Source organism: Microchirus variegatus, assembly GCF_963457635.1.
Source record: "Microchirus variegatus genome assembly, chromosome: 12".
In the NCBI taxonomy this organism is placed as follows: domain Eukaryota; kingdom Metazoa; phylum Chordata; class Actinopteri; order Pleuronectiformes; family Soleidae; genus Microchirus; species Microchirus variegatus.
The window spans coordinates 12,229,069-12,246,884 of NC_139813.1; the positions used below are offsets into that span (position 1 = coordinate 12,229,069).

Genomic DNA, 17,816 nt, shown 5'->3' on the forward strand with positions numbered 1-17,816 from the left:
TATAGATATGGAAAGGGCCAGTGTATTTTTGTGTGTGAATTCACGCAATCACCGACTGATCTGTGCATCTTCTTTAATTCCAGGAAACAGACCTACTGGATATAGCCTACATTAGAGATGCCAGAAATGGAAAGTGCACCAAAACGCCAAAGGTAAGCTCAAAGTGGTGACCCAGCCTGTTGTTCATTTATTTAGATGCTGTCTTGTTTTTTTTTATTATGTCTATGCGATAATGTGTATTGATTCAAGAACAGCAATTCCTAGTTGTTTTGCTTGTTGTCGCATGTTAAGTCTCTGTGAATAAAATGAAAAGCGCAATGAATTGGGGGGGAGAGCTTTAGAGTGATGATTTGCTGTGTTAGTGTTTATTTTTGCGCTGAATTGAAAGGCATGTGTGGGTGTGAGCCCGGCCATGAATCAGATCACAGTCTAGCCAAGAACTCTGTGATGGAGACGAGCGAAACGAGTTCAGATGGATGTACTGACTGACAGTAAACCAACTGATTGACATGTATTTGTGTGCAACTGTGTGATTCAACTTTTCACAGTCCATCTGCCCATTGCCGTGTTTACAGAGCGATGTGAAGACAAAAGTGTGACTTGAATTCAAACCCACACACTAACAGTGCATGGATGATTTTTTTTCAAAGGAAAAAAAAAAAAAAATTCACAGCTCATTAAAATGCTGGTGTTTGTGAGAAACAAGCAGAAAATTCATGCACACATTTAAAAATCTGGCACAATAATTGCAAAGGATTTTGGCACGGTGTGGTGTAATTACAAAGCTAAATCCATTTCTCACAGTTAATGTTCCAATCATCGAGCTATGATTAGAACAATAAGCCACATTCTTTTACACTTTTATTGGTATCTTCATATAATAAGTCAGTTTTATCGAGCTGGAGGACCAAGTCAATCTTTTGATGTTGCATTGCGGTGGCCATCTTTATCAGTTTGACTGGGTGCAGCAGGAGAAGCAGGTGGGGGTTTGTACACTGTGGCTCTATCTGGGGGATGAGTAATGATGGAATGAGAACAATAACACAGAGAGGATTCATGCATTTCTAAACAGCTTTACTGAGTGATGAAGCCCAGGGAGGAGACATGATCACGTGACAGGCTGGATGGTCGAAGCATTGGAAATCCATTACTGGGAGATGGTGCAACGATGCACCCTGGGTATTTTAATGGAAGCACCAGTGAGACACAGTGTCTGAGGAATGGATGAGAGGAGGGAAAGAAGGGTGGGAACTGGCTGTGAGGGGGTTGCAGACTGTGGAGAGGATAGGGAAGAAAGCAGAGAGATGAGAAGATGTTTTATTTTGTACAAAAATACTGAAAAGGGCGACATAAAGGATGAAAGGAATGGTTGAAGGACACAGAGATTATATGAGGTCAAAGGCAGATGTCAGGTGTGAAGCACAGATAATACCAGGCAGCAGTTGCTGCAGGTGGACAACACTTTTCCTCACAAATTGGGAGGATCTAGCCAGAATGGGGAAGGCTTTACACAGATCAGAATATACTGTATATGATAATAAGGGCAGAACATTTTTGGCAGATAGTGTTTTTTTCTGATTTATTACCATTGGGATAAGACTTTTTTAACAAAAGCTTAAAGCTGCAGTGAATAACATTAAGTTTATGTTGTTATTCTGCCTTTTTGAACAGAAACACCATGTGACATTTATTTCTATGGTGCAGAACATCTGAAAACAGGCTTTGTCAAGCAGAACTGTCAGACCTGACTGAGGTGGTGTTTGTGTATACAGCGGCAGTGCAGGGGCGGACGGGTGGCGGGGGAGAAGCATCACCACCTGTGTCCTCCATCTGTCTTGATGTAAAACAGATCACGTCTTGTGTGCAGCGTGGGAATGTTTCAGAGCGACACGAGAGCTAAACGCCACTATACTGAGCAACAGAGAGAGGTGTGTGGTGCTGATAGACTTCATCAGCGTTGTGTGAACTCATTTTACAATAGTACAATACATGATTTAAGTAACACACTAAAATTAAGGGGACTTGAAGACTACAATATTATTATTATTATTATATATTTTTTTTAAACATCATTTGAAAACAACAAATTGTTTAGCCATAGTCAAAATACACTGTGGCTTTCATGGCAAAGTAACAACTAAAGCAGATCAGTCACAATTAGTGCCTTCCCATGGAAATCAATGAAACCGATCAATATTCTATGTTCTCTGTTCTGGGCTACAGGTGAGTACATGGATCCAAAGAAGAATTCTTTTTATATAGACTCTGCTCATCATTAGACTCTGCTCATCATTCCACTCTGTTGGTTTTATATTTACAGTACGTGCTTTCTCCTTCCGCTTTGATTCAAATTCCCAACAGCCGTTATTTGTTCATGGAAGTTGCAGCACAGTCAAGATGAGATACTGGACTGCAGCGGTACCTTCACTGTTGCCACTCGAGAGTCCTGCGTGTCGACTGAACAATATCAGACTCAGATACAATCATTGCTCGGAGATTGGCTAGAAATGGTCTCCAGATGAAAAAGGCTGGCTTGGCTGGCCTCTTCTCGGCTCTTTTTTGTGTGCAGCAGCTCGAGTTACTTTATACTGCCTTTAAAGCAGTATTGGAATTTGAGTTTGAACGTCATTAAGATTGGGAGCAGGCTGCTGTGCTGCAAATCTGGCTCGCAGTGTGTGTGTGGGCGATTTGTCTGACCTGTGATAAACTTGTGCCACCCTGCCCACGGGCTCCAGCTACCCAGTAATGATTCATGTATTATCCCTGTGAAGACACAAGCACACACACACACAAATACAAATACCTTTAATAAAGAGCAGCTCTCACACACTCACACACAGTGAAGGCAAACTTGCGTAGATGCAAAACCCACACAGAAGTACATATACGCTGCCTAGAACGACGAGGTACAACAAAAGCAGCGTCCCTTTGTTCTATGCTGCTCAGATTGCCGATGCTAATTAGCGCGTGTCCACCCCATCATCATTCAAGCTGATTAGATTGGCCGCTTATCAAAATGACAATAGCCAACCACTTTTTGACGGCTGACTCCAGAAACAAATCACACTCTCAGGTCTGATGAGCAAAGCACAACACTGATAATCATCCACTTCATATAGCCTCAAATAGCCGGAGAATTTCTTCTATCAATGCAGATTACAGGGGGGGACGTGAGGATAATAAACAATAGAGATTATGTTGGGTTGTTTTTACTCTATAAAACATTATTTAATAGTAATAATTATTTAATATGTAAAAAAGATACTTGCTGGACAAAAGCCAACTGTAACTTTAAGTACTGCATGACAAAGGTATGATTAGCTGATGGTATCTTCATTTAATTCATGCAGATCTATTTAACACTATATAATACTACATTTAACATCTAGGAAAACCCAGTCTGAGCCCACACTGACACCACTTCAGCGAGCCCCACTGTTCCAAAGCAGCCATTAATATCGTCTCTTTATTAAATCAGCAGATTAGCTTGTTCCCGCACAACATGTTCCCTCTCCTCACCTCCATCTAAACAGCAATAACATCTTCTGTTGCTGGATAAACTCCTTGCTGTCTGACTAACTTGTACATCGCTGTACATCATTGTGCCTCTTTACACACTGCAAAGGGCATCATTTAAGTCTCGTTCGGTCCTTCTCTGCTTTTTTTTTGCCTAAATTGTTCTCTGCAGAACGGGCAAGAGGAAAATGTGATTAGTATCTCTTGCACCATGCTGTTTACATCGCGTGTCTGACACACAAATTGTCTCTGCCTCTTTGACAACCAAACCGATATGAGTCTAAAACATATCTAGCCTGTGCCGTTCGGGCTGTAATATACAATTGTTATGTTCTCTCGAGCAGACTTTTTTGTCCTTTTTTAAAAATGGAAATAAGACGACAGGCAGGCACAGCTGTTGGTTCCACTGTAGGTGGGCAGAATGTGCAGACTGTGATGCGATTATGCAGATATCCTTAACTCACCCAGTCGGTGTCTGCCATGTACTGGTCATTGTTTTGTTGTGTTTGTCAAACAATACTACAGTTTGTTGCTACATGACTGGGTGTAGCAGGTGGTTGTTGAGACTCTCACATTGTCACACATACACAAGCAGGAAATGTTCTCAAACTTTTGGGTTGTAGCATTGCTAGATTTCACACATAGAGCAGAGTGCCTTGAAGAGGCTTTTCACAAGTGGAGTGAAGTCAAATTTATCCATGAAGTTTGCTTTGGAAAAGTCTTAAATACATGAATACATAAAAGTCTATGGAAGCAGAATATTTAACTATAAATAGTAAACTATTCCAAAGCCATAACCCCATGCGTTGACCCAGGAACAGCCAGGAGCAACTGGTCAGAGGATCAGGATGTAAAAGGGGTAAATGAGCTCAGAGCTGTACTCGTGTGCACATTATAAAATTCTTTAAAAAAAATAACTATAAGAGCCAATAAAGCCATCGGCTTAATCACAATCAACTGAGAGCGAGACAGTGCTTTCACAGTGGATAGTTAACAATGATGGATTGTCCAAACAGTTGCAGCCACTGTTTTGTGCTGAGACACACATGGTAATCACATGGATGTGAATGACAGTTAATTCTTGTTATTGTACAGTAATGTAATGTAACATGTTGGTAAAATGTAGAACATAGAATCACTACCTCTGTGTTTATTTCCTGCAGAGGCATTTTTTTTTTCTTCAAACATTTATTTTCAGATGAAAAGGAAGCAGCAACCGGCACTGTTACAGTCTGAGCTCACAGCAGTGAGGACTGCTGCTAACTACAGAGCAGAATGTGTGTCCCCAGCAGTGTAACAGGATCTGGGAGAGGCCAGTGGACCATTATCACCACTGCTCTGTCTGGCCAACAAAGTCAGCCAAAGCTCTATCTCCCGCAGCAGTAAGTGCTTAACAGCTCCTTCAAGTGCACAGAAAGCTACTGCAGGGTTTAGTTCTGCCTTCTGTAACACTCTTTTCTATTGAAATCTGCTGTGTTATCAGCGTGTTTATGGCTGTGATTACACAGATATAAACATGAAACGCAGCGTGCAGTATCAATGTCCCAGCATTTATTTCTGGCGCCGTGAATCAGTGCCTTAACAAATTCTTAACTACACTTGAAAAACTGTTCTTGATGCCAACCAGACAATTTCATTTTGGAAAGCAAAGGGCTAGATCAGTTTAAACTGTAATAAACGTTAAATGGATTTTAATCTTAAAAGGTTTAACATTGTGGGGCATATAGTCTTGTTGTTGTTGTTGTTTTGGCTCGACCTGGTGTGAATAAATGATAGACAGGGTCACATTAAGTGCTTCACATGCAGCAATCACAGCCCTGGAGTTTTTGTCTGCGCCTGGTCACATCTGTATTATGAAACATAGCTGTAAATAGTGTAACTATGGGAATGTGGGGTGTCAGCAGTCAAGCTTGCTTGGTATTCTGATGATGGACAGTACATTGCACGCTATCAAAATAAGTGTCAGTAGTTGTAACAGAGACGGACAAGATTTGTGACAGTCAAAATATATGACGTCAGCTAAATTATGTGAAACTTGACACAGTGTGTAGAGGCTGTCATTTAAGTTTTGCATCACAGTGGCAGTTTCTTTAACCTGTATTCAGTCTTAGCTGTTTGTCACATCAGTGAGGGGAGTTTTCACTTCTGGCAGGTACATATCTAACCAATCGAGATGCATTTTGTTGACAACATGACATTAAAAAAAATCTTCAAATAAGCTAATGCACACTGCTGGGACTGCTCACAACAAACAAGGCCTTCTTCAAATCTTCAAAGTGACTGACAGACACCTTAAAGCCAATCCTGAAGCAGTGAAGTGGTAAAATCTAAGAAACTGAACAAAGTTCTCTTCTTAATTTAATTTTTTTTCAACAAAAATGTTTTTTTTTGTTTGATTTTCAGTTTTATTCAGTAAAATGTTTGAGCACCAGCTCATCATTGATAGATGATGGTGACCATGTGTTTCTTCCCAGGCATGATTTTTGTTTTTCTGGTCCTCATAATTGATTCGCTTAAGGATATTTAAGGATATACTACTGTATGTAACGTTTTTTGCGTTACACTGTGTGCTTACACTCACCAAAACATTTCCAACACACTTTAAATCCATAGAAATCCATATTTCTAGTCAATGTCTCCTTTTAATGACGTCATCCACTTCACTCAACATCCGCTGACAGAATTTAATGAGCGCCTTAACAGGCAACAAGATGTACAGTGTACTTACTCTGACTCTCTGACATACATGCACTCCTATGACTCGTCTGTGCATTACACAACAATAGCTGCATGGCTTCCGATTACCTCAACGTCTACCGTCACGCACATAGCAAAAGTGCAAATGTGACAGCGAAAACTCCCCATGAATCATCAGAGTGAGGTTTATGTTTTTGTTTATGCGTTCTGTTTATGTGTTTTTGTCCCTAATGGAATCACAATTACTCATTGCAGTTTGCTTCACATTCTGACACAAGTTTTCCTTGGACAACAATTCCCATGATTCCATGCTGCTTTACAAGGTCATCTCATTAGTTCTGCTGTTATGTTTTGTCGGCAGTGGTAGAATTTGCATTCTGTGTGTTTCATGTTAATAGTGAGGATTAAGTGATTTGTACTTTTTTTTGCTGTTTATTTGTGTTGTTGTTGAGGTGGGAAGGCCTTTTGTCCGAAATCTCTCACTAAATATAACCTAATATCATCTTTCATATGTATTTAGGCGCGTCAAACTGGCTCAGCTGGTGTTAAAATATTACACATTGTGATACTCGACATTAATAGCAAGACTAGTTGAGCCACATTTCAGCTTATCACTGAACAAGTGGCTGATTTATGGTGTGAGTGTGGCAGTCGGTGTGGAGTTAGAGCTTATGTGTGTTATAAAGCGGTGTCGTTTGTGGAATATCTCAGTGATGTAATAATATGTACATATGCTTGTATTGTACTGATGGCTCAGTAATTCATATATATATATGTATATATATATATATATATACAGTATATATATATATACATATATATATATACAACCATGATTGTCTCACCCACATCCCAGATAGACAAATTGAAATTCAAACCGCGGCCTCACCTGCTGCACGCACACAGAGAAATAACAGTTGATCCCTGCTTACATGCTGACATTCAGGGATCAGCGCCAACCTATGAAATTTAGTCAGATGCATCTCGCAGTACATCTTGCTCACCCTAATAGCCTGTAGTGTAGTGTCACATGGCTGTGTGCCACAATAGAATACTTTAGCCAATTATTGTTTTTGTGGTGTATTAATGATCAAACCCTCACGACTGACAAATGTGTAAATGAGCAAAGATGGTTTGAGAAAGATTTTAAGCAGGCAGTCGATGAAAATGGCGTGTGTGTGTGTCTGTCTGACAGTACGAGTGATTGAAGGACATTCTGCTTCGGTATTAGAGCAGAGTTGACACTTGCTAAATGGTTTGTGGATCGATACAGATTCACTGATTAAATACATACAAGAATAATCAGGTTTTTGAGAATTGGCTCATCATTAACTTAATAATGCCAAACATTCCCTTCAAAGCTCTTCAGAACAAACATATTATTCTTTTCTCTTCAGGAAATTGTGATTTTTAATCACTTAAAGCTATACTTTCTAGCTCGCCGAATTATTTTATTCGGTCCGAATATTTTAATTGGTCATACTTTTATCATAATAATATGAGAATTAAATAATGATGAGTTTCAAAACCTGGTGGGTTAATCTTATGTTTTAGAGTGCCATACGCTTATTAGGAGCAATTTAAGATTACAAAAGAAAAGTGTAAAAATTCAAGAAAGGTAAGTGGAGCTTTAATTGAGCCCATCAGTCAATCAATGGTGGTTATATTACTTCTGTTCTTTCATCCAAGTCAAAGTCCATCTTAAAACCCAAAGATTTACAGTTTGTGTAGACGTTTAAAATGAGAAATGTTCAAACCTCTCCAGTGGAAAAATGAAGAGATGTTTGTGTATGCATGTGTCACAGTGAGGTTAATTAATGTAAGTGTGGCTCCTTCTCTTTTTCCCCAGTGGACTCTGCTTTGAGACATTTTAGTGCACGGAGGCGTTCAACTTTTTTCTAGTTGAGAGGTCTGCAGAGAGAACTCCTACGCACTCCCATTTTAGACATGATTCACTCACACATGCACACACCACACTCAAAGACAATCATATTCATGGCTCTTCAAGTTAAGGTGGCCACAGAAATAAACATGCCAGGTATGTATCATATCCTACCATTCAGACTCTGGTCTGGTGCACTCAATCAAACTGTCAATTCAGTCGGTGCCAATATGTGACGCAGAGATTGGATATTGTTGCTCCTGACTGCCGTTTTCATCAGTGGGATTTGTCTGCAAGGCAAATGGCAGCTTGCAGTAAGAGGTGATTAAAGTAAACGCATGTATGGACTCATTGATTTCCATAAAGGTAGCTGCAGCACCATTTGTCATCAAAGACAAGCAATTGATCAGTGTCACACATTGATGTAACCTCTAGGCGAGCATCGGCAGTAGAGGCAGGCAGAGACAAAAAAGAAGTAGGAGGAAAATAAAAGGTTAGCTTGATGGGACCTGATGGGTTTGGGTTTGATTCTTCAGTCAATTACTTAGGCCATCCCTGCACACAGATGAATTCCCTTGGTGCAAAGCAAGCCATCTCATTACTGCTCATGGAGAAATCGAAGGTGATGCTTACTCTCTCTTTGCACTACTTACAGTAGTTATTCATGTCGCAGGTTAGTTGAAGACTGAGCGGCTGGCAGGGCCATGATGGATGAGGAAAGGGGTGACTGAATGAATGAACAAATGAAACAGAGACTGTGTAGCAATGAACAGAGCCGGCTGTGTTTGCACAGAGGCATAGTTACCAAAATGGGTTCAGAGATGACTATCTAGGTGAAAAGGCAAAAAGGAGAATAATGGTGCACCTGTTCAGATAAAGTCCCCACCTTCAGTAGAACAGCCAATGCAATGTCCCAAACCCAGGGACGACATACTCAGGAAAAGAGAGGTGTGATTTGTGTATAATCTGGCCTGAAAGAGGCAGGAACAAAAGAGGTAATAAGGGATATGAATGTGTTTGTCCTCTTTATGGATCTGCCGAAACAATAACAGTTTTTCACATGAAGTTGTTACATCCAATAATGTCAATTATTAACAAAATCGTATTTGTTCTCTCAGTTGTTCCTCTTATTGAGTCAAGCAAAGACGACTCGGTGGACTGTGCAGTGTGTCAAATAAATTCAAAGAGAAAACTGTTGGTTTGATGCAATCACAAAGTCCCATTATTATTACAATCATTCCAGACAAACCACAATAACAACAGAGGAGGAAATCAAAGGCAAAACAAAGAAGTCAGGAGGAGTAAGAGTAAATGAACTACACAGAAGATGTGAAATGACTGGAATCTATATTCTGTACATACACTATGCATTGATAAATCCTGAAAATGGTGTGTGTATGTATGTATGAATGAATGTACACCCTTGTAAATGTTCATGATTTTCCTTTATAAATCAGTGGTTGTTTGAATAGGAAATGTCAGTTAAATATATCATATAGGAGACAAACAGTGATCTGTACCTATCTGTAGTGTCTGTACCTAAGAAGACTGGTTTCTGGTTCTTGTTTCAATCTGTTCTAGTGGAACTTGGAACTCTTCTTCAAGTCACTTGATTCCCACAGTGAAATCAAACGTGACATTTTGTTAACCCAGCAAAAGTCCTCCCACTGGAACTGGAGCTGAATAAATAAGAACCAGTCAAGTCGAGCGCTTTCAGACTCAGAGAAGAAGGCCGTGGCTTGAAGAAAGTCACTTTTGTTTAGCTTGTGAAGGAAAAAAGTGGCGTTAACACATGACACCCATTTTAGTTTCAAAGGACAAGAAAGGTCAGTCCACACTGAAATTAGATAGCTGTGCACACACATATCCCTGAAGTCATTTTAATATCAATGAATAATTAATTAATATGAATGTTTCAAAGCAGCATATTGCTATAACATTGTGTTGTGCAATTATCCATCCAGATTTGTCCACTACTTTAAGCTGACAGATTTAATATAATTCTCTGCTGGTGTAATAAATCATTGGTTTTAGGTGTTTGAATATTGAACAATAACATCTCAATTTAGCTATTTCTATTCCAGTTGCCAAGCAGAGATCCTAATATTTCCTATCATGCTTAGCTTTGACCACCTTGCATAGACCACCTCTGACTTGCACTTTATATCTATATAATTCACAGTCAAGCTTGTTCATATGGTATGTCAATTGTATTATAAATATGAGCACCTCAGTAAATCTCAGCACATAATTATCTCAGTAAATCATCCATGTGTATTATTAAAATTACTCAGTGACAAGAAGAAAATACTGAGCAAACAATGGCATTGACTCTCACTGAAGACATGCTGTGGCCTTCACACTGTCTCGATATCCCCGCACACACACACATATACCGATATATACCACCCCAACATGCAGCCAAGTAAAAAAAGGTTATGACCAGTCTGATGGGTCTGTTACCATGGAAACATAAGGCACATATGATGAAGAAAAAGATAATGAGGACAGGAAAGGTGTTCTGACATGCCACAACTTTCTGCCATTTGACAAGAAGGTTCAAACTGACCACTAATTACCCTTCTCTTCTCTTCTCTCTCATTTGCTGAGATATTTTAGCCGCCCCCAAATTTATTCTCCAAGTGATTGAAGGGTCCCATTTAAAGAAGTTCAAATAAAAATCTGCAGTAAACCATCCGCTGGATGGGAGATTTGAAGCTCAACATGCACAGCTCCATCCAATTTTAACCGTCATTTCTAACAGTATTTTTTGAGAAATGGGAGTTGACAAATTTGTAAGCAAAGGTCTTCAATCATTCATAACGTTAATTACAAACTTTAATTTGCCGCACTTTGCCAAGGATCCCATATGCTAATGAAGAAGCGCTAATGAAGCAATGATGCTAATGATCATCGATTATTTCCAACTCCAGATATCTCATTTTGCAAACAGACTCTGCGATTGTATTGTTAAACAAACATCTGACATGCCTGCAGACAAGAGTAAACATCTCCTTCATCTTGAATCTGTTCAGATTTAATTGGCATGATCGATATCTCCACCAGGGTTTTTCCCACCTTTCTATAATCTTTACAAGAAATAAAGTACACGGTGCGCACATTGTGGAGGCTGGATGAGGTGAGAAAGCAGCTCTTGGTAATTCTCTTAATTGGCAACACATTGTCACACACGGCAGCTCTTAACACCATTGATTACATAGGTGTGAAAGGTGTATGTGCTGAACATTGGTTTTGATCATTTCTGTGACTATAAATGTGGGTATTGTGGATGTTTTTATTTTAATGACCTTTCCAACTTGAAGACATACAGAGACAGGTGACCTTTCTTACTCCCTGCAACAGTCCCTTCCAAGCACACAAGAACACCAAAGACTTAATTGGTTTTCGATAGTAAATCTCAGGAGGGTTAGAAAAGAAAACGTCTGATTCTCAAAGCTGCTGCTCTAGAAACCACAGAGCGCCCTCCAACTATTTATTGTCCAAAAGACCAGAATGAGTGGATGTGGCATGCAAATGTTTTTCTTTTCGCTCACTTGTTTTTCTTCATCCAATGTTGTTGGGATAAACTAGGCTTTGAACAGTGATTTTTTTGTTGTTGCTGCCATTTCACTTTCAGTCTGGACACCACATTATTTAGTAGCTGACAGACTGCAGGTTCTATTTCACAAGTGTAACACTTTGCCAAAAATGCTGTGTAGAAAAAGAAATAATCCCCCTTACTACTACATTTGTTTGTAAGGCACACCAGGTCATGAGCATCAGGTAACCCATGCTCGATTCAGAGATACTGTAATTTAAGGAACAACAGGTTAACAGGTGGGATTATTTTTATTTCACTATGTAATGTAATGCAATTGGAAACCTTTCTCCAAATCAGTGATCTCTGCCAGTAAATACTGTCATTGGATCTCTGTGTTGTGTTTTTGTTTTTACTTTCTCAGTTGTATGTCCACCAAACATAATTTACAGTCTTTATAAAACCTACCTCAGCCTGCAAACCAGTGTAGAGGAAGATCTCTGTGTGGTATGAATTGGTTTGGCTTGGCATGGTAGACTGGCATTGTTAGAGAACTAGATGTTTGGCCATTTGCTATGACAGTAAACCATTCATATGTGCTTTTTGGTGAGGGTAATATCCCAGTGAAAAGCTCACTGAGATTTTACACAATCCAAAGTTGTCCATGGATGAGTTTACTGTTCCTATCTTCTGTCTCACATCTAGTTAACAGATGATTGCCACTGTTAAGACGCATCTACTGGTCTGCAATCTGAAAGCGAGACTGCCTAATGAGGATCAGAAGTAGCAGAGGTGTCTGTTGCCTTGCGTAGAACGATCGTGGACTGATTATCATGTTTTACCAGAGACGGGTCACAGAATTAAAGCCAATCAGATATGGAGGCTAGTTCCACATTGAATGTTCATGTCTATCTTGGATGGCACTAACACCATGGCATCTTGAAATGGTCTCGTCCCCAGACGTCACTGTCAGCTCACTGCTACCTCAAACATCATATGACTAAATGGCTATTTGAGTATTGTTATCCAAAGAGCCATTCAAACAATGGGTAATCCTTTGTTGGCAGATCAGTGGAGTACACAGATGCCATACCAAATGGGGCATTATGCAAAGGTGGTATAGCGACTGGTTGGTTGGTTCTTTGGTTGGTGGCTGGCATGTTCTGGCCTGGCAGATGGTCCGGGGGTGTCGGAACAGCAGGCTCTCTATGTCACAGTGAAGCTAATGATGGCAAAAGGCTAAATGATGACTACAGACGCAGGATAAATCTCAATTATCACTGCACGATGTTTAACAAGGATCTTTAAATGTTTGCCGAGGGATTTGGAGACCCAATTAGGCCTGTTTATGCTCGTGATTATGCCACACAGTTGAGTTTGACTCTCTATGTGAAACAGTAGTGTTAACTGGGTGATACTCAACTGTTTCCTCAGGCGGTTTTGTAAGCAACCCGAATGACCCAGCTGTTTAAAGCACATACTACGATATCTCTTCAATTATCTGGAAAAAGCCCCCAACAACCCTGCTGTCTCGTGGTTAACAGTCTTTGATATACTGTTTATATTAATGGACGTAGCTACTGGGTCATGAAAATGAAGCCATTGTGGAACAGCCACTGTCACTGTTTGCAAAGATAATTATGTAATTCTGTGTTGAAAATGACTGTGTTTGTGACTTGAATTATACTGTTCATTTGTTAATTATAGTCCTATTTACAGTTAAATAAAACAGTGCATGGACACTGTGTGATTGACAGCTAGTACTGTCTAATTGGCGCATAGTGTGGGCAGAGCCAGCCCCACTCATTCAAAATTTTGGTTTCCTCTGGTTTTAGAAGCAAAAAATGTAAAACATAGCTAATTCAAGCCTTCAATAGGGTAGTTTACAGAACTCTGTGTGACATTGTGGTGTTTTAATACTTGGAGCCATACATTATACTTGCAGTCATATCCAATCAAATGTTTAGACTGGTAATTAATACTGTAGCCCATGAAAAGTGAAACTGTCCAATAGCTTGTGGGCTTATAATAGACTATGTTAAAATCAAAAGAAATATTAATGCAGTTAATGTCTATTTCAAAGCCAAGTTATCTGCAGGCCTTGTTTTAGAATAGCAGGCCATGAATTGCAATATCATTCATTATACCAGAACAAAGCCATGTCTCTTGGATGAATGAAGCCAGGTCTCTAAGCACATCTACATTAGCAGAAAGAGTAAGCACAGACACTTTTCCTTGCCTTCACCATTACTTAATACAGCATGTCAACTACTTCTGATGCAACGCAGCCCTCCTTCGTCCTCGAGGAATGTCCTCCAATAAATCCCATTGTTTCTGGTCAGAATTACTAAATATGTCATTCTTGCTGCAATCTGCTAAATGTCCTCTACACATTGAGGAAGCCAGCAAATGTGAGTGTTTTGTCAAGAAGGAAGACAAAGCGGGCTTGTAAGGAAAAAGATGACAAGAATGGAAACAGCCAGAGGGGGAAGACATATGTGTTCTCTTTGTAGCAGCAACAGTGGCAGAGCATCTACGGCCTGAACGCAGTGTGCCAACAGGGAATCTTATAAATTATTTACTCCTGGTCCCAGTTGTGGTTATTCCCCTGTGGGGACCTATCTCCGCGGGGCTCCTGGCTCTTCGAAGGCCCAAGCAGGGTGCCAGAGGGTGAACTGAAGGTTGGAAGTGGCCCTTTTTACAAACAGCATGATGTACTGTGTGTACTGTGCCAGTCATACAGGCTGCTTTGATGGTTTGATCGAGGAGTAGATAGTAAAACGTAGTCCTGATCAATCTAAGAAATGTCATCAAGGAAGAGTGGACTTGATGAAAATTTTGTTGGCCCCACATTTTTCATAAATGTTTCATTTTTCAAATTTGAAAAGTCGCATATCATATTTTCACAGTAGTTTGCAATATAAGCCACAGTTCTTGCAAAGTTGTTTTTTTATATATATAATTCTGAAAACTGAATGCTTCATTGATCCTGTCTCAGCTTTTTATACCATGGAGAGTGGAGAGTTGAGTGTCAGTTATAGAATTCAGCAGATATAAATTCAGTGTCAAGTCAAACATGCGTCAAAAATGTGGAGGCCGTTTCCATCTCTCCTGACTGTTTCTATTCCAGCTCTACTTTTGCACCACCTATGTTTATTAACCTTATGTGGGTGTAAAACTCTTCTTCCTTAGATGCCCAGCACACATGGATGTGTTGCTCTCATGTATGGATGCACTTATCACTGATAGGATTATAAGCATTTTTTCTCTCTGCATTTCCAGAACTCTGTTTGCACTCAATTAGAGCTTCTGTGTGACTGTGGGATAATGACTGTAGTTATGTACCTGCCATTTCCTGGTGCCCAGGAGCTGTTTTTAGTGCCACCCCTGAAAAAAACTGCCTGTTGATGGACAGCTTGAACAGAATGAGGTTCATCCACCTCACAAATTTATGCAAATGAGACTCAGAGAGTGTGTGGGAGTAATGACCATAATACCTGGGGCACACTGAGATGGAAAAGTGCTTTTATGTAGCACAAGAGGGAAAAAATGCATGCAGGGTTTTGAGTCTTACGTATGTTAGTTGGAAGGTTTTATCTTAAAGATCTCATTAACATTTGAACTGAACTGCTTTCATGAGCATTTCAAATCTCGGAACATCTGGCAACAATTGCCTCAGCTTTATTTTTCATGGTGTATCATTTTATTACACTACAGAGGGGCAATTCTTTGTCTTCAACCAAGTGAGCTGTGTGTTTGATTTGTTTGCCAGCTCGGCTATTTGACTTGTTTAGTTAGGTGCTCTTGTTCTAATGAGAAGTGCTGAGCTTGTGACTCAGAGCAGTTGATTATTTTTCTCCTGCTAAAGTGTGACTGAGGTCAGCTCCCACCTGTCTGTGCTTCTGCTTTCCTCTCCGTCTAATGTGAACTCATCCAGCAGAGTCCGTGCCAGGTAGTCTCCTTCCACCTCATCAAACCTGCCCCTTGACTTGTCTGTCTCTCCGTCTTTCCTTCACAGTGATTCACGCTCAGCATGAATTGTCCTCTTGTTTCTGTCTCTCTGTTTATTGTATCTCATTGCTTCTGACTCTCTCCCTCAGACACTGGTCTTCTCTTTGATGATTTCTCAACACACTCAAGTGTATGAACACATTTACAGCTTTATTTGGAACACGTGTTCCTGTAAGAGATTGTGCAGGTTATATTACCAGGAATTAAGATGAAGAGGAACTCTGACCACGTTCCGGTTAGTCTCCTCTGTATAATTAATTTTGTGTCCTGGCCTCCAAGCTTTTATGTTACAATATAATCAATTCTGGCAGTCTGCTTCTTTCCAGGTCTTCCATCCCCTCTGTTACCCCAGCATCTGCTGTGGAAATCTGTTTTGGGCCATTAATGGCAAAATAAGCTTGTATTCTCAGACGGCATGTGGAGGTGTTGGGGTTAATGATGATTTGATTGAGAACATGCACGTTAAGATTCAATTAGCCATCAAATCAAATCAATCAGCCAAAAGATATTCTGTACATAACCAATATCAACCTTGAACACATTTTATTTTTGTCCAGTTAAAGCTGAAGTGTATAACTTTTAGATGTAAACCAGTGTCCATTACGTTTAAACTGTTGTCAAAGGAGCTCACACAATGATGATTTAGTCTATCAGCGTCACACAACTCTCCCTGTGTTTTGTTTTCATGTTACCTGGCAACATTTCTGCACCGCGCACACAATGATATAGTAAGAAAGTTCTGCAGGCTCAGCTGAATGGGGAAACTCTGATGTCACTGCTCATCTCCTTGGTTTGGCACCTCCAAGAAGCACCCACGAAAAGTTTCCTCCTAAACCTCATAGTCCTGACTCTTGCAGACGGTCTCTTTGTGAGGTCCAGAAAATCTATCTTTGTGGGGACATTTGTCTGGGCCCCACAACCTGGGTTAGCATTGGGTTTATGTTAGGGTAAATGTTAAGGTTAGACACTTAGTTGTGATGGTTACGGTTAGGGTAAGATATAAAAACGAGTTTGTGTGTCCCAAAGCTGTAGCAAGAGAAGACATGTCTTCTTCACAGCAGCATCTTTCAAGCTCAATTCATGTCTATATTTACTTCCAATGACTGGTTTTTGACCTTGAGATGATAACTGTTGAATTCTATCAGAAAATACCTGAAGTATTTTTGATTTGGACACTTTCAGGGGTTTTTTTTTCCATCAGGAGTTGCACACTGGAGCTTGAAGGAAGCTATTTCATTCAGTGTTGGCAGATTGTTTTAAGAGCATCTATCATTTTTCAACAGTTATAAAAGTGCCACTTTCTATCTATCTACATCTGTTAATTAAAGCACTGCATTGGCTTTTTACTCGCGCAAAGATTTGCTGGAAGTCAGAGTGTCATATTATAACAACTGAAGTAGTCTCCACTCCTCATATGGCTTTCATGTTACCATGGTGCTTGAGCAAAGCAGATTTCTCAGCAAGATTGTCCAATTTCCTCCACATCTCTGAAGCATTATTCTCTTCAAAATGCCCGCGGTCAAGATGTGCAGTCGATAGAGATTCCTTACTTATTTGTAAAGAAATACATTTAAAAAATGGTCACCTTGACCATGTAAAAAGAGCACTCGTCTGCATGGATTATTATCCCAAAAAAATGTAGTGACGTGAATTAGTATTGCAAATAAAGCTATTTCAGATGTTTTCCTTGGATGTGGTTCACACACGCACACACACTAACACACAGGCAGTTACTGTAGCCAAGAAGATGAGTTATTGGGGGAAACAAGTGGCACAGGAAATGTCAGAAATAGTGAGAACTCCTCTGCGGACGATTCTTCTTGACAGTGTGTGTGGGGTGACAGTTAAATTTGATGATGTGGTTATCAAGGGAGGCTGTGATTTGCAGTCAAACTCTGTCAAGCATTCCTTATGTTTCCAATAAAGAATGTGTTTGCCTGCAATGACACAGCCGCCAGAATGAGATGTCAAGGCTTTTTATATGCGGCATGTAAGATTAAATTATGCTTTTTGTTTGCCGTTCTCTGTCCCAGGCTGCAAACACAGTTGTCAACAGCTGTCAGATGGCACTTTAATTTTACTTAAACACAGGGATAGTGGGTAGATGTCTTTTGTCTACCTGTCAAAAGTACTCAAAATCATGCATGAGCACATGTTGTTGAGTGTTTTCAC

At 40.0% G+C, this 17,816-nt stretch overlaps 1 protein-coding gene across 1 annotated transcript in view; it reads left to right on the top strand.

The window, feature by feature from the left end:
* The window catches only part of plcb1l (phospholipase C beta 1-like), a 104,645-nt gene that overhangs the window by 32,418 nt on the left and 54,411 nt on the right, over positions 1-17,816 (top strand). The window contains exon 3 of the mRNA XM_083898286.1: positions 84-152. Coding sequence (XP_083754412.1) covers positions 84-152 — 69 coding nt within the window. The remainder of the gene's footprint in view (positions 1-83; positions 153-17,816) is intronic.